At 36.4% G+C, this 26,839-nt stretch overlaps 2 protein-coding genes across 3 annotated transcripts; both read right to left on the bottom strand.

Moving 5' to 3' along the window:
- Positions 1-93: 93 nt before the first annotated feature.
- On the bottom strand, positions 94-7,891 carry LOC130612982 (uncharacterized PE-PGRS family protein PE_PGRS54-like). The gene is made up of 5 exons (XM_057434309.1): positions 7,863-7,891; positions 7,381-7,745; positions 4,992-6,932; positions 4,814-4,867; positions 94-4,559 (listed from the first exon to the last, which is right to left on the bottom strand). The coding sequence occupies exons 1-5, from the start codon at positions 7,889-7,891 to the stop codon at positions 409-411; spliced, it is 6,540 nt and encodes a 2,179-aa protein (XP_057290292.1). The 3' UTR covers positions 94-408.
- Positions 7,892-10,568: 2,677 nt separating this feature from the next.
- LOC130662858 (uncharacterized) lies at positions 10,569-26,815 on the bottom strand. 2 transcript variants are annotated; one of them, XM_057461799.1, is made up of 29 exons: positions 26,578-26,815; positions 22,737-22,865; positions 20,405-20,508; positions 20,110-20,188; positions 19,785-19,931; positions 19,323-19,471; positions 18,677-18,829; positions 18,475-18,558; positions 18,261-18,378; positions 18,079-18,170; positions 17,762-17,860; positions 17,540-17,627; positions 17,354-17,418; positions 16,848-17,262; positions 16,598-16,749; positions 16,377-16,526; positions 15,991-16,281; positions 15,398-15,655; positions 14,999-15,187; positions 14,765-14,884; positions 14,124-14,495; positions 13,927-14,010; positions 13,311-13,499; positions 12,995-13,081; positions 12,602-12,754; positions 12,462-12,517; positions 12,321-12,374; positions 11,804-11,960; positions 10,569-11,441 (listed from the first exon to the last, which is right to left on the bottom strand). In XM_057461799.1, exons 1-29 carry the CDS (start codon positions 26,603-26,605, stop codon positions 11,289-11,291), a joined length of 4,215 nt encoding a protein of 1,404 aa, XP_057317782.1. In that variant the 5' UTR covers positions 26,606-26,815; the 3' UTR covers positions 10,569-11,288. The 2 variants fall into 2 exon arrangements, with proteins under 2 accessions (XP_057317782.1, XP_057317781.1); XM_057461798.1 differs by lacking the exon at positions 26,578-26,815 and adding an exon at positions 24,175-24,229.
- Between the last annotated feature and the right edge of the window lie 24 nt (positions 26,816-26,839).

The raw sequence follows: 26,839 nt of genomic DNA, 5'->3' as shown, positions 1-26,839 counted from the left end.
CAAAGGACCCTGGGTTGGCTGAAAGCATTAACGAAATATGAAATTTAATAGGGTCAAAAATGCGTGAATTTATTACAGAAAGAGATTACATAATTTTGGAATAAGCCACTGCTCTCCGCATATATTTTGTTAAGTATTGTTAGTCGTGGAAACCTTAACTATGACGTTCAATTATGAAACACAAGATCATATTTACATTCTCACAAATCAACATAATTAACATATATTTACATATTTTATTGTACATCAATGGCAATATAAGCTAGAGATGTTTATTACTGCTTCCTTGTAAAAACCTGTATTCTCAAACTGAGACAGCTTATTTGAGTTTCAACTTTTATCCATACCGTACATAATTTCCTTGCTCGAATGAGCCAATTGATCTAATATTTAATCCTAACGAAATTACTATCGGTCTTCAATTATCGTTTTTCTTACTTTTTCTTTTCGCTTTTCGTCATCACTATCATCATTATCATCGTTATCAAAATCTTCCTCATCAAATGCGTTATAAGCTTCAGCAACTGTATGCTTCTTGCTTAAAATATTGGAAATATCCTCCATAATGTCATCTCTATCCCTGGATAAATAGTTTTTCTTCAACACTTTAGCATCTTCTTCGTCGTTGTCTAAAGCTGCATCATTATCGTTCGACTCACTAATTGTGGTCACATCCGAATAAGTTTGTTCATTTTTTCGTTGTTTCTTTAAGTTTTTAACCAGCTCTTCCGCTACATTTAATTTGTCCACATTTAATTTTCCCGCCATTTTTTCAACAAAGTTGACAAACTTACTTGCCAGTTTTCGTTTTTTAGGCTTCATTTTACTTTTGGTATTTTCACTGATATCTTTTATACTTTTATTGTCTTCTGTAGTTACAAACGTCTGTTTTTTCTCCTCGTCATCATTATCAAAGTTTTCATCTGGTGCACTATCATACTGACAAATACAGTTTCGCCTTGACAAGTCTCTGTTACTATAATTTTCTTGTCCCACATTATCTTTTAACGAAGCACTTACATAGTTTTTAGAACACATGCATTTATCATCTTTGTTTGGATTATCTAAATCTGGTGAAGTAGCACCTGGCGAGTTAATACCCGAGTTACTGTTGGAAGAGCTAGAAAATTGCGTATTGACAGAGTTAAATCGATTGGTTTTAGAAAAACGATTACTGTTACTATTCGCAGCAGTGCTAACACCAGTACCTGCTCCAGCATCATCAGCACCGCTAAAACGACTAGTTCCTACTCCAGCATTACCACTAGCTCCAGAACTACTGCTACCTCCAGAACCACCACCACCTCTAGCATTTCCACCCGCCCCAAAACGACTAGCACCAGTTCCACTACCAGCGCTGCCACTAACACCGCCACCAGTAATTCTACCACCAGCTCTAACACTACTATCGGTATCATCAATACCAGCATTACCACCCGTACTCGCCACGGAACCACCAGCTCCAGCGCTAGCACTACCACTAGCACCACCCACCCCATCACTACCACCAGTACCACCAGCATCTCCACTATCAACGCTTCCACTGGCTCCAACATTACCCCCAACACTATATCCACCACCAGCTGCCCCACCACCAGCAGCTCCACTACCAGCAACTCCATCACCAGCAGCTCCACCACCAGTACCTCCACCACCTGCAGCTCCACCACCTACAGCTTCACCACCAGCAACTCCACCACTAGCAGCTCCACCACCAGCAGCTCCACCACCAGCAACTCCACCACCAGCAGCTCCACCACCAGCAGCTCCACCACCAGCAGCTCTACCACCCACATTTCCACCTCCTGCAGCTTTACCACTTCTACCTCCACCACCAGCAGCTCCACCACTAGCAGCTCCACCACCTGGAGCTCCACCACCAGGAGCTCCACCACCAGCTACTCCACCACCAGCAGCTCCGCTACCAGGAGCACCACCACCAGCAGCTCCACCACGAGCAGCTCCACCACGAGCAGCTCCACCACCAGCGGATCCACTACCCACATTTCCACCTCCTGCAGCTTTACCACTTCTACCTCCACCACCAGCAGCTCCACCACTAGCAGCTCCACCACCTGGAGCTCCACCACCAGGAGCTCCACCACCAGCTACTCCACCACCAGCAGCTCCGCTACCAGGAGCACCACCACCAGCAGCTCCACCACCAGCAGCTCCACCACCAGCAGCTCCACCACGAGCAGCTCCACCACCAGCGGATCCACCACCCGCATTTCCACCTCCTACAGCTCTACCGCCTTCAGCTCTACCACCTGCAACTCCACCACCCGTAGTTCCACCTCCCTCAGCTCCACCACGCGCAGCGCCACCACCAGAAGCTCCACCAGCAGCAGCTCCACCCCCAGCAGCTTTGCCAGCCGCAGTTCCACCTCCCGCAGCTCCACCACTTGAACCCCCACCACCAGGAGCTCCACCACCAGCAGCTCCGCTACCAGCAGCTCCACCAGCAACAGCTCCACCGCCAGCAGCTTTGCCAGCCGCAGTTCCACTTCCCGCAACTCCATCACTTGCACCACCACCACCACCACCAGCTCCACTACCTACAGCTCCACCACCAGCGGATCCACCACCCGCAGTTCCATCACTTGCACCACCACCACCACCAGCTCCACCGCCTGCAGGTCCACCGCCACCGGCTCCATCACCAGCGGCTCCACCAACAGAGGCTCCACCACCAGCGGCTCCACCACCCGCACTTCCCCCACCTGCAGCTCCCCCACCTGCAGCTCCCCCACCTGCAGCTCCCCCACCTGCAGCTCCCCCACCTACAGCTCCCCCACCTGCAGCTTCCCCACCCCCAGCTCCAGTGCCTTTTTGTGACATTGGATTGTTACCAGCACTAAAAGCCATACCAGCTGGAGAAAACTGTTTATTAGAAGTTGCACCTTGTGTAGGTAATTTCCCCCCGGCAGGCGACGCTTTTTCCTGTGGTCCTGCCGTCCCTTTGGTAGGCGCATTGCTCCCTGTTGACGAAGCTCCTTGTGTTTCTTTACTTCCTCCTTGAGGTCCGTTAGCTCCTTGCGCAGGTGTATTACCAGACGTTCCTCCTTGTTGTGGTCCTCCTGCTTCTTGGGTAGGTGAGTTATCTCCTGCTGGAGAAGCTCCTCCAGATGTATCCCCTCCTTGTAATCCTTCAGCTCCTTGAACAGAAAGTTTATTGACCCCTGTTGGTGACGATCCTCCAGGTACTCCTTGAGCAGGTGCATTACTTCCGGATGTTGGGGTACCTCCAGATATTCCTCCTGGTTGTGATCCTCCCACTTCTTGTGCAGGTGAATTACCCTCTGTTGGGGAAGCTCCCTGAGATGTACCTCCGCCTTTTAGTCCTCCAGCTGTAGCTTGTGTATTGCCCACTGTTGGTGACGATCCTCCAGGTACTCCTTGAGCAGGTGCGTTGCTTCCGGATGTGGGTGTACCTCCAGATGTTCCTCCTGGTTGTGATCCTCCAGATTCTTGTGCAGGAGAATTACTCCCTGTTGGGGAAGCACCCCCTGATGTACCTCCGCCTTGTGGTCCCCCAGCTGTATTTGGTTTATTGCCCGCTGTTGGTGACGATCCTCCAGGTACTCCCTGACCAGGTGTATTGCTTCCGGATGTTGGGGAACCTTCAGATGTTCCTCCTGGTTGTGATCCTCCCGCTTCTTGTGCAGGTGAATTACCCCCTGTTGGCGAAGCACCCCCTGATGTACCTCCGCCTTGTGGTCCTCCAGCTGAAGCAGGTTTATTGCCCGCTGTTGGTGATGATCCTCCAGGTACTCCTTGACCAGGTGTACTGGTTCCGGATGTTGGGGAACCTCCAGATGTTCCTCCTGGTTGTGATCCTCCCGCTTCTTGTGCAGGTAAATTACCCCCTGTTGGGGAAGCACCCCCTGATGTACCTCCGCCTTGTGGTCCTCCACCTGAAGCAGGTTTATTGCCCGCTGTTGGTGATGATCCTCCAGGTACTCCTTGACCAGGTGTACTGGTTCCAGATGTTGGGGAACCTCCAGATGTTCCTCCTGGTTGCGATCCTCCCGCTTCTTGTGCAGGTGAATTACCCCCTGTTGGCGAAGCTCCCCCAGATGTAGCTCCGCCTTGTAGTCCTCCAGCTGTAACTGGTTTATTGCCCCCTGTTGGTGACGCTCCCCCAGGTAACACTTGTGCAGGTGCGTTGCTTCCTGATGGTGGGGTACCTCCAGATGTTCCTCCTGGTTGTGATCCCCCCGCTTTTTGTGCAGGTGAGTTACCCTCTGTTGGCGCAGCTCCTTGTGCAGGAGGCGTATTGCCTCCCGTTGGCGAAGTTCCTCCAGATATACTTCCTCCTTGCGGTCCTTCCATCCCCTGCGCAGGTGCATTTCCCCCTATTACTCCTGATTGTTGTGTAGGTGGGGCACCCCCGCCTGTTTGTGAAGTATCTCCTCCTTGAAATACATTTGCACTATTTAGTGTGTGAGGTGGCGTTTGATCTCCTCCTCCTAGCGGAGATCCACCTGTGGCACCTCCTCCTGCTGCAATTAATGGTCCGATTGCACCAAGACCTCCACCTGATGGATGATTCATTACTAGAAGAGCAATAAGGAGAAGAAAATAGCTTACAGTAACTTCTTAATTGTTGCATGAAATTTCCTCTTATTTAGAAGCTCTCACTGTAAATTGCACAGCACATATTTCATGGTTTTTTTGGATTTTTTACGTTACAATTGATTATTCTTTCCATCTAGGGTGTAATGACGCAAATATAAGATATTAAGGAAGAATGTTTTTGATGACAGGAGGGTTAGGTTTAAATTTAACAATAAAGCATTGTGTAACATACTTGGTGTGTTAAATGAGTATTCCAGACCAGCAAATGGATCACCAATGGCATGAACTAAAATGTAGGAACATAAATAAAAGTAAAACAAACAAACAGGCAGGCAGGTAGGCAAGTAAATGAAGATGAAGTTTAAAAAAATGTTGTAATTCATTTGCTCATACGTAATAAAATTTCTTACCTATGCTGCCACCGAGATTATAGGTATGTCCTCCATCTCTCCCTTCTCCTGTATCTTCTTGGTGTTGCTGACGGTGATGATTTCGGTGTCCATGATGATAAATGTGATGATCAACAATTGTTTGTCCTTCATGACCATGACCATGGTCAGACTCATCGTCATTCTCGTTACTAGTGTAGTCATTATCATTTTCATGGTCGTTGTGGTCGTTGTGGTCGTCAAATTCTCCGTCATCGTTTTTATGATCTGAATTTCCATCATTAGCTTCCATATTATCAGAGTCATGGTGGTTAAGATTATCACCATAATTTCCATGGTCATCAAAAGCATTATGCATACGCGATCCAGGAAAAAGACCTGTGTGCATATAAACTTCGCCTGCTCCGTAGCGTCCGTTATTACTGTGGCCATCTTCACTGCTATGGGTTGATGCTACAAATGGGTGACCAACCGCCTGTGAAAAGGCTGCGATCTTATGTTCAATAGCTTCATTTTCTAAAGAATTACTATCATGATAATCATGTGAATTTTCATGACTAAAATGGTCATGATTATCTTCGGGCGCAGTGTGGCTACCATAGTTATAGTTAGATTTAGCTTCTGTACCTCCATTTGCTCCAATATATGCACCCAGTATGTCAATACTTCCATGATTGTCATGGTTACCATTATCAAGATCTGTGTGAAACATTCCTCCATGATGAAACTGGACAAGGCTATGATAAGCCGATCCCTTATTATGTTCAATAGAGTGCGTCGACTCCCTTGGCAAACCTAAAGGTTGATGATTTGATTTATATTCCATCGCATCAAACGAAGGATCATCTTGTAACTGGTTTAAAACGTTCATGCCACGATAAGGGTTGAATTCCTGAAAGCTTTGTATGTTACTCATTGGCAAATAGCCATTTGTAGGATCAATTGCGGCTGATAGCTCCGTGTTAATATCATGCTTTATATGACTCGTCAAACCATCGGAATGAACAACTACTGGCAAATTCTTTGATTCTTTTTCATTCGTAAAGTGTACCTCCCCGTCAGTTCCAGATCGAAATCCTTTTGTGTTATCCATTGCTGATATGGAATGACCGGTATGATCTATAATTTGATCCCCACATTTTGATGTTATATAATCTTTTCCATTTTCAATGCAAGACTTGGAAACTCCTTGTGCATTCATGTAACTTTCAATAGCACGCGTTTCCTCTTGTTCTAGTTCAGAATTTACATCTGCGTTTCTGTTTATAATATTCTTAGAAGTGCCTCGAACTGTGGTGGGCTCTTCAATCGCAGGAACTACCTGCTCATCCCACCTGACAGCGGAATGTCTACCGTTCGGTGTGAATGTACCAACAATGCCCAATATTGAACCCATATTCGCATCAATTCCATTGTCAAAGTTCGGGTGATATATAGAGTTTTTCTTTTTGGCTAACTCGGTATATGTATTGCCAGTTTTATTGATAGTTGTATGGTGGTTGGATCTCAGTGTAGTTAGAATGCTTTTGAACACATTTGTTAATGGTTTATGTTGTTCGTTTTGCGACATCTTCGAGCTTGCCTGTAGAATTCGTTTAGCCGGTCTTGCATTTTTAATGTTTCTACTTCGCAGGTTCGGTTTGGTCTTGCTTGAATTTGATGTAAACACAACCAAATTTCTTGTTGGCCGTCTACTTCCATTTTTTACATACTTAGAGTTTTTAAATGGTCTGTAATTGTAATTATTCTGAAATTTGTTTACTATTTTATTAGAAGCAAAACTAGTTCTAAATTTCGAATACGTTACAAGACGATTTTGCTTCATAGGATGGAGTTTCGTTGTGAGATTAGCAATGGATGCTTGGTTGAAGTTTGTTATGCTGCTTGTGTTTCGTGCAGTTAACATTGATCCAAATACTCTATGTAAACGATCTTTATCGCCGTTGCTCACACACAAGCAAGCTGTAAGTAAAAATAGGAAAATTAGGTACAACGGTCAAAGAATGATGGCCTTGTGGTAGAGCTTTCGCCTCCAGTGCAGAGTGTCTTGGGCATAAACCCCGGCGGAGTAATGCCAGATACTAGGAAAGTGTGAATCGATCCTTCTTGCTTAACGTTCAGCATGAGCATAGGATTGATATCTTAGGTGCTTGTCTAGTTGAGCGACTGTTATGTTTGTACGCCTTACGTAGTTTGAATGGGAGCTTTGAATGCACTAAGACCCCCTTCGCAGGACCCTCATTGATAATAGTTCTATTAGGAACCAAAGAGGTCATCCTAGGTTGATTATAGTAGTATTAATATAATAATAAAAAGAAACACAAAAAAGAGAAAATTTCTTGAGTTACGAATCCTAACGGTCGGGAGCGCAATAAATTCCTTGAGAGAAGAATTTATCTAGTATGCTTACCAAACAAGTTGAAAAGAACCCAACCAAGTGAATTGCAATACATTATGGAAATTGCTTGTTTGATCAAGTTCTTTCTGTTACATGTTTCTTCTCCATGTCTTGAACCTAAACAACAACGGTTACGTTCAGATGATACACAATTTTTGCGAATATTGAAGCAATTTGCAATAAGTAATGTCGACAGATTGGAAGACAAATAGATGATACATAGTTCTGCGAATATTGAAGGCGATTTGCAAAAATTAAGGTCGACAAATTGAAAGACAGATATTATTGCTCGCGCATCAAGAAAGTGAAATACATTTTGACACCACACCACATGGATAAAAAAGATGCAGAAAATAAACACAAAAATTTTACAAAATCTGCATTGTTCTTATTTAAATATGCAAAACATGCAACAATGTTTATGTTTTGGCATTCGGCACGAAACGATACGCCTAATTTGTCATATTTTTCGATCAAATTGTTTGAAGTAATACCTCTCAGTTTGTTTCATATGTTCCACCATTTTGTTTGTACAGTATGTTAAACTATTCTCAATATACACCGCAGTTGAATGCTATGACCTGTTGAGAATTAAACAGTAGCGTATTCAGTACAGAAGGTGCGACGAAGAAGAATATTGGAATTGAGAGATTCAGGTGAATTAGGCTATTTGAAACTCTTCTTTTTAAAAGTACTAAAGACAATGGTGTTGTTAAAAAAAGTTAAACAGAAATCTCCTTGTGGGGCTATTTTTTTATTAAAAAAGTGTCGGACGGAAAAATCGATACTTGAATAGGCTATAAAAAACAATCTGCAAATAATTACGGTTTCCCTATGCGTTTATTCTATTGCCTGAGGGCTGGTTTAGTTTGGGTAAAAAGGATGTGATCATACTAGATATTGACGGGGAAGGATTTAGAGTTTGATTTTAGTGTCGGACGAAATCGATAAAAAAAGAACTTTTGAAAATTTCGATTCACTTTCATCGAAAGTAAGAGAAAGAAAGATGCAGTAGAGATATATATTTGTACTGAAACGTTCCTCTTTCTTTTGAACAGTATTTGGAAAATTTTACAATTTTTGAACTTTGTATATTAACAAATTTCTTCAGCAATGGAATAAAGTGTCAGACGGAAGCTGAATTGGGGAACTTGAGGTAGATGACGACGATGGTGATGAGGAACGACATGATTGGGAGCTTGTGGGACTTTCTGAGTCGATACCATTTGTGTTTTCGGTAGAATCGATGTCTTCTATAGAACTGGTGCTCAGGGTCGAATCGTTACTGCTGGTAGGTTCGATAGATGCGTCTTCAATTTGTTGGACCGCTGTTGCTTGTGCTTTCTTTAGTTTGCGATGACGTTCCGATACTTTGTAACGTTCATAGTCTGAAGGATTGTTCTTGAGATTTTGGCGCCAAATCTTTTTTCGTAGCGCCTCGGTTTTCTTCTTTTCAATTGTGTTATTCTTTGCTCGATAATTTTTACATTTTTGAGAGTTCGTCATGGAAAGCTCACCCTTTCTTGGACGACCTAGAAAAAAAATTAAATTTATGAAAAAGAGAACAATCGAATCGCGACAGATTCATTATGACACACATAATGGTATTTTAGTGTTGGACGGAATGAATAAGTCTTTTCATCATGTTCTGATAGTAAAACAGTTAAAAAGGATTATTTGGTTCAGCAATAAATAATATATAATACAAGAAATCTATGATATCTAAGAAAACTTAGGCTACGTGTTTAAAAAAAACTTACCACGTTTTTTAATAATGGCTGGTGCATTTTCATTGGTCGTAGAAGAATGAGACATTGCTGACGAGACAGACGACGCATTTTCGGTTGGCTCCATTTTAAATGTCAGCAAAAAGACGTGAATGATTTAAAAAAATAAACATTCGATCATTCGAACGACGTTCGAAAGTTCTAAAATAGCTTAAAGAGCAATGGAGTGACATTATTTATTTTAGTGTCGGACGAAAAAAAAGGAATCGCTTTAAAATAGTCTTCACATTGAAAAATCTTGACAAGTTATGGATGTATTATCTGTGTTTCTTTTCTCCGAAAGGGTTTAATTGATACTTAGCAACAATTTCGGTTTTAATAAGCTTTCTTATAAACCGTGAAAAATATTCAAAGTTTTGTGTTTTTAGAAGTTCTTGAAAGTATTCATTTTTATTGGACGCACTTTAATTAAAACAGCTTTATTTCAATCTATTTTTTTAATTATTTATCTTTTTTGGACAGTTTTTTAATCCCTCCTCCAACTCAAACAGATTTGAGACGTTCAAAAACTTCTTTTTTAAAAAGAAACGCCGGTAAAAGGCTATAATGAAAATTTCCGTCCGACACTAAATTTTTCAAGAGAGTTGTACAAATGGTGCAAAATGTACGAAAAAGTAGGACCTGCCTTGGTATTAAATGTTATTTTCCCATAGCATAAGCCTAATTAAAACTAAATCAAATGTTAACGGGTGTTTTTGTAGACTTTTTATTTTTGACCTAAATGATGACCAATTCTCAAATAGCCCCTTGTAAACTTTTAAGTTTTTACATAGTTTCTGGAAAACAGACATTTTTTTGGTTGATATGTGTAAAATTGTTACAATTTCACTGTCAGCCATTACATGATATTTTTTGCCCAATGCGCAAATGTTTGTTGAAAGGAAATTCTTTTTTTCTCTTCTTAGGACCAATTCGACCAAAATCGATTACTGAAAAAACACTACTAAATACCGCGTATGGAGTTTTGAAAATAAACAAGGTTATTTTCGGTTCAGCAAAGCGAATAGAAAATAAAAGTATTTTTGTTTTGCTACCTTTTGTGGAAACTGCTTTAACTTTCTGCTGATTCTTAGATTTAGGTCTAATATTTAGAACAATAATTTTCCATGAAAGACAAGATTGAAAGGTGCATTTTGTTACACATTACATGCAGGGCACACAGCTATGCCTCAACGCTAGGGACGTTTCCAATTATTTTTTAATGTTAGGTTAAGGGCTAGGTGGTGGGGAATGAACTTTCTTAAACCTATATTTTTTCTGTTTTCGTATCTAATGGAAGAGAAATTTTGTTATAGGGGAAACGTTTAATCTAAATGGAGGGGGAGGGGGGTCGTCTAATAAAAGGAAGCGTTTATATGAAGCGAACAGTGACAGTGCAATACAACAGTGTGACAGTGACAAACAAATACAACGTTCAACTATTTATTATTTTTGAATTATATTTTTTTCTTTTGAAATAGAGTAGAAAATTATCTATGCATGGCGAACACGATTTTATAAAAATAAAATATACAATGCCGTTCAAAATTAAACTTTGAAATAAATAAGCAAATATACAGTCCTACGGTGCTCTATTGTGGCAAAGCACGGGTTACCCGATGAAGTGACGGAGAGACGGAACTATTTTTTATCAACAGGTAATTTGAAAGTACAAATTTCCTCGGGTCTAGGAATCAAAAAAAAATATATAATAAAAATATTTTCGACTTAAAAATACATCAAGAGGAAAAATAATAACTAAAATAACACAAAATTATTTACAAACAAGAAAATGACAAAAAAAATTGTAAAAATTTTGTATATCTAACTATATAAATAATTACGACGAAACGCAACATATATACACTGGATTGCAATGCTGAATATTTCGTGCTTTCTGTAACACGGATACATTCTAAATGTTATTCTTGAATAAACACTAAATTTAATTGATTTCATCATCTCATTGGTCAAACATACCAGCTTGTCCTTGATAAGTTATACATAATACATTCCAAAGTGTTTCCTCATTTTCGTCCAGAGACGATATAGTATAGCTAATTTTCGGTGTGTTACAAACGGAACGTTTACAACATTTCGTTACCGATATCGCTATGATTAGCCTATTTGTTTTACATTCAATGTAAATCGTGGTCACACATGCCTTGGAATCATGGGATCGTTCAGCTCCGTCTCCTTTTTGATATGGCCATTGGTTGCTGTTTGAGGAGGCAGCAAGTTCACTCCTGGTCTATTTACAGTGTGACCATACAGAACCGAGAACACACCTCCTTGATTTAAATCGCTCTAAAACAGAAGACATTGAAAAGTATAGGTCCCTTTAAACTTTAAGTTTCAGCAACTACTAAAATGCAAAAAAAGTAAGGAATTATTTAGAGCATTTAGGCCCTCAAAAATTATAGGTACGGGCGTAATTAATTTGTTAGAATTTTTAACACGGATAAAAATTGCGGAATTTATTACAGCGATCTTGAATTTGTGTTTTCCGTGCAAATTACCATTGTTTTGGCGTTTATGCGGATTTTATTTACGCAGTACGCTTTTATTCTCACACTATTTCTTACCCTGAAGGTACTTGAATAAAAAATACGTAATATTAGAAATCGTAATTAGCGCTTTCTAAATTCACCATCCATGGTTAAACTTACCTGCATATATAAATGTCTGTATCGAACTCTACGAACAATATAAATCATAAAAATGATGACCAACACACCAAAGATACTAAATACGACCGCTAACACAATCAAACCATTTGATGTGCCGCCATCTTCTTCCACCTTTCCATAGTTGCCGTTCCCATTACTAAAAACAAAATCAATAAGACAATAATGAGAATAACTTAGATAAGACACTAAGCAAGGCAGAGAAAAGAAAGGAAACCGCTTATTAATTCTGGTGGTACACGTTCTTTTTACCTACAAGAAACATACTTTGAGGTTCAACTCGGAATTTTACCTAACTTTTTTCTGAAAATTTATAGCATAGCAATTTATAGACCCCTACCCTTAAAATTATTTTCAGCAAGAGCCCTGCCAATCCATCAATTTACTTTTTCAATTTTACAACAATTTGCAAGTTCGCAGTTGAAAGTATCTATAATCTCAGGCTGACGCTAAGAAACATCGTGTTTCCTAAACAAAGACTACTCATAGTCGAACTAACCTTGGCTGATCCGAAGGAGGGACTGTGCGGGAGCCACCTGGCCATATGACACTGCTAAAATAACAAAAATATACAAATCTGATATATCAATTCTTTATGGATGTAAATAAAAAAATCGTTTTTGCACAGCTTAGTATTTACCTGGTAATGTCTAACTCGCCGTTGTCATAGCTACCTACAGTTACCCATTTGTCACCCTATGGAAATAAAATCGACAAATTGTAACGGAAAAGTAATTAAACTAATGCATAACCAAAAATAAGTGTGAAACACATCCTCACATTTAAGTTAACCAAGTCATAAGCTGTGGTCACGTCCTGGTAGGAGTCGAAGTATAACCTTTGATTAGTTGTACTCGCAAAACTTTTAGAACTGTCCGTCATTCCCCTAAGCTGACTCAGAAGGTACATTCTAGCTTCTACTTTTGATACTTTCTAAAAGAGAAAACATTTGTGGTCGTACATACAAAGAAGCTTTAAGATACAACCCAACTTCCACATGCGTGTATCATTATTAGCCTTGAAATTATCAAGGCAAAGCTCCTTAGCACAAGTGTAAAGAAGATCGTTTAGTTGCATCAGCTAAACGAGATTATTCGAGATTCAAGATTATATAAGTACAACAGCGACAAAAGAACACAGACAGAACAAGCGAGTTCAAGATTGTATACTTACAGCTGTTATCTTCTTCTCTTTGTGAAGCCTGTGAAGAGCAATTGACGGCAACAAAATGGAATCAAATATTTGAGAGAGGTACGGTAACTAGAATAAAAAACACAGGGGTTCCAATAAATAACTGGTATGCGCTACAAAATCTAATAGAGAATAAATATGACGCAAGTCATTCTAAGTTTTAGCACTATAGGACGCATCTCAACTGATCGGAATAAATACAAAGCAATTGTTAACACAATTACAAAATTTCCTAATACCGCGCTCGTTTTCCTCATTCCTTGCCAGACTTAATATATGAATAATAGTAGCTACATACTTGCTTGTCAGCCATTGGGTTTGATTGTAGCCATTCAGTGAATATATCATGAAATAACTTTCCCGAGCCAGCTTTCGGACGAAAGCCAACCATACCTTGCATGGCACGTTGTAAGTTATTTGTACTTTTAAACATTGTCGCAGTTGCGCCGTCGGAGCCAATCCATGTCCAGCCTTTACCAACCATTCGCTATAAGGTGACAAGATAACATAAGAAGAAGAAAAGATAAAACCATGTGTGTGTGATACCCTTAAAATGTGCGTCACAAAAATGCGCCACTTATTTTTTTCTAGGAGCTTTCTTGTTGTTTTTTGACCTTTTCAAACAGTGATCAAGGAGAGTCAATAAACAGATTTATCTATTAAAAGCGAACCTACACGGGACGATTTTTACGACGATCGTCATCAATACTCGAATTTGATTTTCGTTATGACGAAAAGTTGAATTGGTTTCTACATTTCGTCACAAAAATCGTTGCGAATATCGTGCAGTGTAGATTCGGCTTAATGAAACTTTTAAAGCGTTATCCAGGATTATTTCATTTCTAGGAGTATTGAGGTGTTTGCAGGACCTATTCTGTGAAAAAAAAGAATAAGAATGAGAAATTTCTACCTACCAGCTCAAAAGCTTCTTGATATAACCGTACTGCTTCTCTTGGGTTTGCAATGACCAGATTAACTGCCGAACCAGCTTGTTTTAACTAAATAACAAAAACAACACAGCTGAATTAAAATAAGTCTTCTCGTTCTTTATATTTCATATAAGAGTAAGACGAAATGTTTTAACGCTATATTTGACAGCTGTATTTCTTACCGCAGCCATTTGCTTTTTGAGGCTGGGTTCAGACGGTTTAAATGTTTGTTTCGTAGTCACTTTAATCTGTCTCCTCCTCAGTAATGTTTCAATATCCGCCGCTAACTCTTCCCCGTACAAACCCTCTTCAGCTATAATACCAATTTTCTCCCAGGAATATCTCTCGAACAAATCTGACAAAGCTGAGGCCTGGTGAGTATCTGATGGGCATAGTCGAAACAAATTAGGGTACAAAGATTTCTTGGAGAGCACTGATGACGTGGATGCGTAGGTAAACACAGGGACACCGCGACTTGCTATTTTGTTGTACAACATCGCGGTGCATTTAGAACGGGCAGGACCAATGATGATATCAACATTGCTCGGTAATTGCTAAAAATAAAAATGGGAACCTTTAATATCAAAACACAACTGTTAGTTTAAAGTTGCCAAAATTGGAGAGATACTTGTTGCAAAAATAATGTTCTTCTCCTTTCTTTTAATTCAATCGCGCAAACATTTTGAAAAACGAAATTAGTTCCGATTTAGCATTTAACCAAAGAAATTGCTGATAATTGCGATTTTTTCCCGACATCCTGACAAAATTCCTGAAATTCTCGTCAAGTGGCCATTGCTTTTAAATCGAAAAAGGCATCGCTTACCTGCGCAAGAAAAGAGCAGTTTTCCGACGAAATTCCGGTATCGTAAGTCGTCAAGTCGAAACCGACAGTCAAAGTATCATTGTTGTTCACCCAACTGACGACCGATTTCAATGCAGATTCCTAGATAACAAATAATGCCATATAAAACAAAATAATGCAAGAGTAAGAAGAACAGAAACAACCAGTCCGACAAACAAATACAAAATAAGAATACCAATTTATTAGAAAACTTACCCATAGCTGTCCCAATTCAGCGAGTGATCCGAGTTTTTTGTTTTTCGGCAGAAACGCAGCCACTTGATATCTCACTTTACCAGCACCAACAACGGGGATTGTGGTACCACCGGGAAATATTGGATCGGTGATAAACTGAATATATTTATTATCGTCGGTGAACTTGCCTATTGTTTTCCATTTGGCATCCTATAATGTAATAGTTAGGCGTTTTTCGGCTTGCTTAAGTAATGCACAATAAAAAGACTATTCTAAAAGGGTGAAAAACTAAAACAAAGTTTCCAATACACCAACTGTACATTCAGTAGCATAAGTTGTTGTTCACAAAGTCTTTTTTGTAGCAAAATAGATGTTTTCTTTGTCACTTTAGCCAAACGTATGTAAAATATTCCCACTTACCAATAAATTAACTACATCCAATGATAAAGGTCCATCTTGTTTTGCATCAAAATAAACCTTAGTTGTCGTTCCAGTCGCGCTTAAGTAGCCATTTTCGGCGCTGTTGTAACTTCGTAACTTCTCGCTAAGCACTTTCCGTACTGTGAGCGCATCCGACTTGTGTGAAATCAATTTTCTTGATACCAAATCAGATAATGCCAAAGCGATACCGTTGACCGCATCAAACACTTGCGCTGTGTATGGCAGAGATGAATCACCCTGATGATGTAGAAATAAACACATAATAGCCGTATTCTGTCTGCCTCTGCTCAATATGGTACCTCAAGTAGCAGGACACACGTATAAAGAACGGAAAATGTGGATCTTTCTACGAGCCACTGGCTAGTTGTTATATAAATTCGGTAGGAAAGAGCGCGCAATTAGAGTTTGTGACCTTAAGAATCGGGCAAAAAGGAGGAATAAAAAAATTTGAAATCCCAATTGCGGAATTAAAAATCGCGAAATAGAAATCTCAAATAACTATTGTTTTGCTTATAGGGTATCTGAAGTGACGTTTAAACTGAATTTATAGAAAAATTGCTAAATGAAATTACCGATGACGTGTGGACTATTCCAGGATATTGTAATTTATCTTTACGTAACCATGTGGACAACATGTTGTAATACAAAGCACCATCTCCCTTCTTTGGATTAATACCAAGCATGCCTTCTAATTCTTTAGCCACGTCAGAGTTTTTAGGAAAATTTAAGGTTGTCGCACCGTCAGATCCCAACCAAATCCATCCTTGGCCAGCCATGTTTAATTCTTTGATAATTTGTTGCAATAAAGTCGCATCTTTTGGCAACGCGGACACGAGAATAACTCGAGAACCAGATTGTCTGATCTACAAAAATATGAAGAAAGTGATTACCACATTAAAATATAACTAAATAGAAATAATTCCATATAAAAAAATTGTTGACGAAAAAGATTTATTACCTTCTCCACATAGGTCCTCAATACACTCGAGTGGGAGTGTTGTGGAAATTCAACTGAAGCTGTCAGAGTGACAGTATCGTCTTTGATAAGTTTTTCAAAATGTTTTGCAATTCCCTTTGATGAAATCTCGTCAGAATACAACGTGGAGACCTGGAAACAACACGTGGTTTTAAACAACGAATAAATAGAAATAAGGAAGGAAAATAAAGCAAGCACCTTACCTCTTTGAATCCATACTTTCGAACAATCTGCTTGAGTATTTCACTTTGATGTTTATCAGACGGTGAGAGTCGAAAGAAATTTTTGTATTCAGTTTTATTTGATAGTATAGCAGCAGGAGAAGCATATGAAACAATTGGTATCATTTTTGATTCTAAGAAAAAAAAACACATGTATGCAAAAGTTTGGTGATCCCTACACCTAAGAATGGTCAAGGTATGCAAATAATAATTATCAGCTAAAGCTACACACCTAATACTTTATGAAGTTTAATGGAACATTGAGATCTATAGGCTCCAACCACTCCAACCAAGTCTAAATTTTTGATTTCCTGTCCAACAATATCACATGAGTCCATACCATCTAGCCCTTCGTCTTTTATAATGCCATCCAGTTCTACTTGATATATTTTATCATTATTAATGATATCAATTGCAACTTTAAATGCTGATACAAGCTCACGACCATATTCTGATAGCGTGCCAAGAGCTTGATTAGTTGGGGCAACGAACGCTAACCGAAACAAGGCTTTTCCTGGTTTACCCTTATCTGTTGGGGTTTGAGAACCACCACCAGGCCAAATTATTTGATTGGTTGGAGTGGAGAGCAAATGTATTTTGGTTAATTTGTTGGCATTCCAAGAACCAACATCTTTGCATTTTCCATCCTGAAGAAAATCGATTCATGTAATAAAATGATTAAAATAAGGTCCCTACAGATAAATAGCCAAAAGTACAAGAGTCATATAATATACTTACAACACAGTTTCGAATAGCAAATATTGGCCTGTCGTCGGTTTCTTTATCAAAGTACAAGCCACTACCTTTAAGGCAATAGAAAAAAATTGTCTAACAAATATTTTATTTGCACAATGCTCGAAAATGGAAATTCAAACATAAATCCGGTTCTTGGAAAGGTAATAACATGTGTTAGAAATAATATACCTAAAATTACGTCTACAGCGGATTTGGCATCTTTGAGTTTTTTTAACTTTTGCACAAGCAGCTTTCGAATGGTTTTAGCAGGTGTTGTCTAAATAAAACAATAGTATGAGGTCTTCTGATATTTGAGCAATAAATTTTGGTTATTAGTAAACCTTTTGTTATATAAATCCTCAAAGAAAAAAGCAAAGAAATACAGATACAATAGCAAAATATAAAGTTTACCGTTGTTATTGCATTTTCTTCAGCCAATTGGTTTAGAAGTGTGTGGTATGCTGAAACAGCACGATATACTTGAGCAACGTATGGGCTGACATTGGGATCCTAAAAACGCAAAATATTTTCTTAAATAGATACTAAGTTATACGTATATGCATGCAGGGTCAATTTTAGAAAAGTTTAAGAGGTTCTGGGGTTAAATTAGAGGTAAAAACTTTAGGATGAAAAACTGAATATATTAATAAAATACTATTCAATTTTAAGTTTTTTAGGGAATTTTACAAGGTGCATTCACCCTGTGTGTAAATTTTATGACAACATACACTTTGACTTTTCCAGACAATACCAGGGTAATCTTCTTCGCTTTCAGAATACCACGCAATGACAATCTTTAAAAAGCTTGGTCCCGTAAAGCCTGAGAAAAATCAAACATAACATTACATACAACGTATGCAATACACTATTTGTGTCATGAGTTTTAGAATACAATCAATTTTAAATTTACTTGCTGGAGCAGTTCCAATCAAACCACTACTTGTTGTATTTACGCTATCACTTAACCCAAGGTTCAATTCTGTAACTCCATCACTTCCTATCCATACCCATCCCTCGCCATGCATATTCTAAGAAATGTTTCAAAGAAAAATATGTAAAACAAGCGAGGGAAATATCATCCTCAAATTTAAGTGCATCAACAAAATTGAGCAAGACAAAATTACCTTAGCTTTGATGCGATTAAAAATTGTGAACACATCCTTTCCTTGTGCAACAATTATATTGATGCGAGATCCAGAAGTTTTTATCTATTAAATAAAAAAGGCTTATATAATGAACACGTTATACAGTTTAAATCGATATGAGTGAGATCTTCTTCATGACAGCTTATTGTACATCACATAGTGATTTTAACCAAGAACTTACAACTTGTAATTTTTTATCTAATTTTTCTGTGGAGTCGCCTGAAGTGAATGAAACTCTCTCCTTGATAAGAATACCAGATATTGCTGCTTTGGAGATGATCTCATCGCTAAGTTCTTTCCCATAATACAAATCATCAGTGTGGATAATGGATGCCTATTAACAAAGATAAAGAGAAGTAACATTATGGGAAAAACTTGGATTTGTCTCAACTTTGAAATAAAAACTAAATTACCCAAGATCATGTTAAGTGGGCGTATTACAAGAAATTGCAAAGAGAAACATCACAAAGGGTGGAGTGTTGTTATGTTTAAGATCAGATTTTATTATATAAGAAGAAAATATTTCTTTTGAAATCGCATTTTGAGGGCACAGAATTTGTAATTAGAGAAAGCATTGTAATAGCTGCCAATTTGATCTTATCAGTAAGTTTTGTTGATGCGTACCACTAAAAATATGCAAAATGTATGACTCTGTAATTTTGAAATCAATGTGACTTTAAAATTTAATAGGTAAGAAAATGTCGTCATATTCTTAAAAAGAACTTGGTACATGCCAAACTAACAGAAGAACCAAGAATAGAACCAAGAATTTTTTAACTAAAAAGGCATCCCATAAACAACCCACAATAAATAATTAATTAACATACATGACTCCAACGAAAATGCTTTATTATATCAATAATGGCATGCGCCTGTTGTCTGTTATTAGAAGTGGTTCGAAAAAATGATGGATAAGTAGTGGTGTCCAAAAAATCAATAGATGGTGAGCGGTACGAAACTTGAGGAATTTCAGATTCTGCAAATCAAACAAAAAAAAACAGTTAAGTTAAAATAACAACAAAATAAATCTCTCAGCACGAATTAATCCATTTTGGTATGGTGCGAGAAACAAAGGACCATCACAAGCAGAAATAAATCTTACATAGTTGTTTTTGGTAAAATGATAAACAGTGTACCTAAGCCAAAGTTTTGTACTTTAACAAATAAAATTCTTCTATAGGTTTTTCACCATGAACAATTTCATCAATTGAAAAGCATTATATACAATTTATTATTACAGAGGAGATACAAAACCACAAGTGCAAGTTATAAAAAGGAGAAGTACATACTAAGACGTTTAAGTTCCCCTTGCATTGCCACAGAACATGCAGATGAATATCCTCCAACAATACCAACAAATTTATCATCATTATTAAAATAACTTGCGGCACTTTTACAAGCATCTGCTGGGTTTGCAGTTTCATCCTTTACACCAACTAAAAAAATTATGTATTTGTTAGCACTAAGTTGATAAAAAGTTCATAACACATTGCAAAGTAAACCATAATCAACAAGACAACAATTAAAAAATTTACGACTTATATACATATAAGAAAAAAAAACTATGAAAACCATAGGAAACCATATCTAATTAAAACAAGTATATATATATACCTGAAAAGTCTGTCCTAATTTTAACCCTGCTTGGTTTTGCTTTATTGACAGCCTGTACAGCAAGCTTAAATGCTGATTCCTAAAGAATGAAATTTAAAAAAGAAAATAAAACACACAGTACATATATTTTGCAGTATATATACATATATATATATATTTTTAAATAACTTAAAGCATGTATAAAATTTTGTCAGTATGAATCGCAGTGGATTGGTAATAGGCAGAACAACAAATTAGATTAGTATATAATTTAACACATGTAAAAACAAAATCACTGGAAGTATTGCATACTCACCAATTCTTGTCCAAGTGCACCAAGAGGGTCCAAACTGTCATGTAATGGGGCAATAAAACCCAAGGATACATTAATAGGCATTGACGTTGATGTGGTAAATGTTGCTAGAATGACAAAAATTAATTTTGTCATTTTTTTCAATGCTTTCAACAACTGGTGGTGACCAAATGAAGATCAACCATTGTTTTTACTTGCACTTGTTTACTATGTTGATTTTCTTTTGTGCTTTAATAAATCATTGAGTAAAAATTTTCAAATATTCAAAATATTTTAAAGATAATTTTAAAGTAAAAAAAGTTTTAATGCTTTATATCCAGTTGGATTTTGAATCCTTTGATGTAATATATTTTATTGCAGTCTTAAAAATCAAATATATATGTACAAAGAAAATTAAAGAACAAAATAATTTCTCAAATGAAGTAGAGTTTTTGTTTAAATCAAAATCAAATTTTCATTGATAAGTATTGTTTTCCCTGAGCAAAACAAATGTTCATTTTTTCTGGTTTTCCGAATGTTTGTGATGCTTTTACCATATGAAATATTGAAACAATCACTTAAATCTGTAACTTATAGGAACCCTGGAATATAAAAAAATTTTATTAAATTTTTTTACTAATAATAAAAATATGTGGTCACAAGTACGATCAGACCAATTAACCAACAAGTAAACGTAACAAGCAAACAACAGGAAATATAAAATGAGCCAAGTAATTTTTATTAGTTTTATCATCAAAAAAGAATGAGTTATTGTAAGAAGACAGACTATAAAACAAAACAAAAACAGTTGGTTGATTTAGAGCTTGCATAGACAAACTATATCTGAAAAAAAAGACATTTTAGATAAAATAATAATTTGATTGATTCTAAAGTTAAATATAATTAATTGAAGCTGTTGATTTAGACTAATGATAACTTCCATAAGAAACAGAGAAAAATTTCTGCAATAAAGTTTTCATGATTTATAGTATATAAAAAAGGAACATGTATATTTCCCTTTTTAAAAATCACAATTGTATTCTATGTCTTGATTTCTTTTCTGTTTTAGAAAATTTTTTTAAGATGGTATATATGCCAAATAATAAAAAAAAATAAAAACAGTCTGATTAATAAGGTCTGGTATGCTCATATCTAAATTTTGCATTATACAATTTTCTGCAGGAAAAAACACAAATTTTATTTACTTATCAAAACAATACTATAAATCACAACACAGAGGTTAAAGAGTTTTTAATGACAAAAGAGTAATTAAGTAATTACTTTAAATGAATAGCTCTAATTATGGTTACAATGATGTTTAAATTCAAAATTCTATGACACATTTTATAAAAACCTTTGTGTGGTAAAACTTATTAAAAGGACTACAAATCTGAAATCTGTTAAAGTAATTTCAATTTAAGCAAACAAAAAAATCTGACAAATTGTTATCATTTACATACCACAGTGTGTCATTTTTTGTCACTTATTTAAAAGGCTTTCAATCATAATGAATTTTGACCTGATGGTTAATTTCTTTTTAAATGTGAATAAAAAAATAAAACCAGCAAAAATTTCCTGTGAAAATAAATCATAACCTCTACAGTTATATTTTTAAAAATCAGGTTGATATTCAGGTGGTTTTGATATTATAATGTATATACCTAATACTTTTCACTGCATTAATTTAAACAAATTATTTTGAAGTGCTTCAAACCATGAGTAAATAAACATATAATATTACTTGTTTACCTTCTTTCAAACATCATTCAAATTTTACAGATGTTTTCTTAAATAAACAGACATTATTGTTCTCATGTTAAGTACTCCTAGGAATTTTGACAATTATTCTCACATCTATAGAACATAGTTTAGCATGTGTATATGATATTTTACCATGCCTTTGCTAAATAGGTCTAATCCTTTAAGTCAAATTTTACCCAACATCTTAGAAAGTTAGAATTAAAATAATAAACATAGCAACCAGAATTTAATAGAAAATGATTTTTTAAGATATACAAATATACGAAGACAATTATTTTGTATGTTAGAGCATATTAAAATTAGCTGCTAGCTAGCTAGTAGCATTAAAAAGTTAGCTAGCTTTAATATATTTTAAGATGACATTTCTCTTAAAAAATTGCAGACGCATCAAAAAAATAAACAAACCCAAACAGCTGATTTACAGCAAATATCAATATCAGAAGACAAAAAAAAGAAAAGACAAACGATAAAAACCATTTTTTATATAAAAAAGAACATGCGTGCATTTAGTGTATATATGATTCAACTTATTATTGTTATCTTATACAGCAAATATATAAATATCAGACGGTTTCTAAAGATGTAAGGTACTTACCATAACACGACAGAATAAGGATTAGGACCATGTAAACATTGAGCTTCATCCTCTCAGTTTGATTATCATGCGTATGTAAACAGCCAGATTTTTGTTTATTTTCTTCAGTGTTTAAAACAACACTTTTATCTATAAAAAAAAACAGGAACCCATGAAAAACACGAAATCACCATAAAAAAATACAGTCAAAGAATTTTAAACTTCATTAACGATCATTCGTTAACAAGACTGCAAGCCTTCCCACAGCGTAAATGCACTTACAAATGCTCAACCACGGTGTTTTTAACACTTGCGAACGGATTGTGATAATAACACCAGGCTGGCCGTTTGCACCAGAATACTTACGATAGTTTCAGAGTACTTATATATACATTTTTTAAATTATTTGTATGTTTTTATATGTAAATGTGAAGTAACTGAGAAAGTAAATGTACTTTGTGAACTTTAAATTTTAAATATAGGAACAGAAATAGCATTAATTTTGTTGAAAGTTAAGACTTGTTTTTTTAGAACACCGGCCAACACAGTTTTCAAAACAGAAACGAACAAACCATTGTTAATAACCACAAAGAAATTAAAAAACTACACATGTGAACACAATCCAATTAAATCTCCCCCGTAGATACTTTTGACGCTTTTTTCCCGCCGTAGAATATCATATGCGCCAAATTTCATTAAAAATTTATTTCTATTCCAGCCTTCAAGCCGTTACAGACTGTGTATGACCAGTTCTTAAGATTAGTCATAATTATCATGTAAGAGTGTTAAAATCTTACTTTCTACATCTTAATGACAAATTATAGTATTAATTAACAAACAATACTGTGGTAAAGCCTTTAAAAAGCGTCATCGCTTTTTCTGACGTCATAACAAAACGCGAGTCAGTGATAACCGATCTATTAAAAGGGGTTGGTCGTGACAACTTTGTGCCGCCATATTTACCCAATAAATTATTTGGTTGCTAAACATGTTGGCAATTTAAGACAAAAATGTCACTGCTTTTTACGCGGGCTTTTTTTATAAAGAAATAGCGTCCTTATTTTTTCCGAGGTTGGGTGCTAATTTCTTAAAGGAATTATAAATTATTTTTAATACTTTCTCAACTAAATATTTTTAAGAACGTGAAATAAACTCCTAAAATAAACTTTTTAACTTACCGACAGAGCTTCGCTTTATTGTTAACACATGCCAAGTAGTAAAAAATAATTTGATTATTTTTATATCTCCCTGTACACATGTTTTTTTATTGTGTATGCATATTGGTTTTAAAAGAATCTAATATATTCGTAAAATTGTCCAGCTAGAAGGCATGGTTTAGGCTTGTTCTTAGATGTTCCTAATTTTGGGCCAAATACAAACCTAAATCTTCTTATAAACTAAGTTACTAAAAGTTCTCAAAAACCAATAAAAAAATTAGTGAAAAAAATGTTTATCTGACCTCCAGAAAAGCATGAAAATTCACCGAACTTTAGCGCCATACCTCTATGCTTTTGAAACTCTACTTTTTCTCTGATTTACACCCGGAGTTAGGTTACGCGGAATTTCTTACATGAATATACGGAGACCGCATACTTATCATTTTAACACATAATTTGCTCAATTTGCGTCTTTTGAATATGTAAAAACGAATGGCTTTAAATAATCCATGAGGTTGCAGATTAGGGTAAAAACTGTCACGGTTATCTAAATTATATTTAAACCTGTCAACAGCTACTTAAAAACAAAGCTTTAACATCTCGTAGAAAAGTTGTATGTCTCGGTAGAAATTATAAACAAATCAATAAATAAAAAAACTAAACTTCTATTAGCCATGTGTACCATACCACAACAGAAAGAAAAAATGTTTTTAGATACTCGGTTTTTCTTTTATGACTGTCGGCTTTAACTTTTTTGTAGCCTGTATTATTCTTTCTTATCAGGATGAAATTAATTATCTTAAAATTGTTTCTGTTTCTTCGTCTTATAAGTAGTACAACTACCATTTTCAAAACTACGTTCATCCACGTGATAAAACTCGACTTGAGAAGGGTCATGATATTCTCGTGCCCAAAGCTCTTTGAGATTAAAACCTAGTTTATCTCAAAGAGCTCTGGGTTCGAAAATGGGTCATGAAGATGCAGTAAAAGTGAGGTGTCGTTTCATGTCGTCAGACGTTGTTTTCAAGAAAACGGTTGAAACTTATATTCCAGACTAAATATAGAGACACAGTTGACATATGTAGGAGCTAACCTCATACCCAGGCTTGTTTCTTCTTCCCTGGTTTCTTACAGTTGGATGGAACTTAAACAAGGTTGCTATTTAGGTTCTGTTTAACTATAAAAAACCTCACAAGCCCTCTTAGGGAGGAGATTGTGTGGCAACATGTGGGCTTTCACAGTTTTGAATTTGAAAAAAGTTTTTAACTTTTCATAGATTTTGTTTGATAAATACATGATTTCCTATTTCGTGTTAACACGGTATTGTTTAATAACCATTGATGGAAAACCAACCTTGTGCTTCCCAGTGCTTCTTAAGTTTTTAAAGAAGACACAAGTTCAATGTGAAAAGCGTAAGAAACCCTGGGATAAGGTTGATGTAAGGCTTTGGAAATTCCCAAACACAAAAGCTTTTTATTATCTCGACTCTACGTTCAGGAAAAAATTAGAGCAAGCTTCCTAGCGGTTACGTTATCACCCAAAAACATTAAAAAATAAATAAATAAATAAACGACATGGTAAAAATAAAAATTTGTTTTGCACAGCTTTGCATGCAACGTTTTTATGGATTGAATAATTCATTAAGTATCGTCTGGGAAGACGCCAAGTCCCTCCTTCATCGACTATTTTCGAAATCAATGGAAGTGATAAATATTCTTTTTTATTTACGTGAGAACGCTGCCAGGATAAAAGAAGTAATGCCGCCTCTAAACACACGCACTTTGGAAATAACCAACTTTCTTCCCAGTGCTCTCACAAATGACTGTGGTAGAGTGGATGGCCAAATACCGAGTTAGGTGCAAAAATAAAATAGCTTCCTAGACATTCACGTCCCCAGAGCTCTTTGAGATTAAAACCTCGAAAGTACTACTTTCGAGTTTATCTTAAAGAGCTCTGGGGTCGAGAATGCTTCCTAGCTTTTCTATTCATATTCCTGGAAAAGCAGAAACTTTTGGATTATCGTAGTACTACGATTAAACGCCCATTTCAAATAAACACCTTTCTTAGACTTAAAATCTGTAATGAACGGCCCTTCTAGGGCCCCCTTTTTATGGAGTGTTTGTTTAAATCAGTAGCATTTTGTAGTGCAGGATTGTTTATAATGCTATAACATGTTACGATAATCCCTTCCTCATCAACGCCCAGGGCGTTTAATCAAAGCGACAGCCAAGGAAAACAATTTCGCAATTTTAGCGGGGTTTGACGTCAAGGAAGCCACATTTTTCAACACCGTTTCAAACTAGATTAATTTTGTCTATTTCTTGTTGCCTTTTCCCTAACCAAACGAACATAATAATGATACTGGTTTTACACAGAACCACAAGATTGAAAATTTGATATCAAAAACATATAAAAAACAATTAACATATAAAGTTTTTACAATGAGTAAAAAGATGTCATTTATAAAAATGTTTTTAAAAATATTTTTGTGGCTTTGCCTCGTTTATTTAACCTTGATCCCAGGGCTTGTAGCGGTTTTTTCATACGCGGATGGATTGCCTGTACCGTTTTTAGATATGAGATTGAATGCCATCTTCATATCTACTACATGCTCTAGGATCGAGGCTTTTAACTGCGACAAAAACAATGCTATAAAATGACAGAAAAAGTAATAATATTATTAATAATAAAGATTATATACTTACTGCTTTTGTTCTGTATATTCTTCGTCATCTTGCCTTGTATTAACAATCCTAAAATTCTTTTTTATTTTATTTCTTCCTGGGTTGAATCACAATGTTATTTAAACAAAATTAGGGTAAAACAACTTTCTTTCTTGTGAAATATCCCAATTTAATATTTTCACAAAATAAAACGTGTGAAATGAAATATCGGATGTGTGTAAAATATAGGTCAAGTTAGTTTTTCACTCAACTCTCAAAATAAGGAACAAACATCTTAATTGTC

The sequence above is a fragment of the Hydractinia symbiolongicarpus genome, chromosome 10 (genome assembly GCF_029227915.1).
Source record: "Hydractinia symbiolongicarpus strain clone_291-10 chromosome 10, HSymV2.1, whole genome shotgun sequence".
Lineage (NCBI taxonomy): Eukaryota > Metazoa > Cnidaria > Hydrozoa > Anthoathecata > Hydractiniidae > Hydractinia > Hydractinia symbiolongicarpus.
The sequence above is the reverse complement of the archived record's forward strand: the minus strand, read 5'-3'. Positions and strand labels throughout refer to the sequence as shown.

Excerpts from the sequence above, each read along its gene's own strand:
- LOC130662858 (XM_057461798.1), bottom strand. The coding sequence starts at position 24,214 with ATGGCGCTAAAGTTCGGTGAATTTTCATGCTTTTCTGGAG. Across the intron at positions 18,559-18,676 it reads TAGATAAAAAATTACAAGTT|ATAAAAACTTCTGGATCTCG; the intron begins GTAAGTTCTTGG and ends TTTATTTAATAG. Across the intron at positions 17,263-17,353 it reads TTGCTATTCGAAACTGTGTT|GATGGAAAATGCAAAGATGT; the intron begins GTAAGTATATTA and ends GATTTTCTTCAG.
- LOC130612982 (XM_057434309.1), bottom strand. The coding sequence starts at position 7,891 with ATGGTGGAACATATGAAACAAACTGAGAG. Across the intron at positions 6,933-7,380 it reads GGTTCTTTTCAACTTGTTTG|CTTGCTTGTGTGTGAGCAAC; the intron begins GTAAGCATACTA and ends TTTTACTTACAG. Across the intron at positions 4,868-4,991 it reads TAATCTCGGTGGCAGCATAG|TTCATGCCATTGGTGATCCA; the intron begins GTAAGAAATTTT and ends CCTACATTTTAG.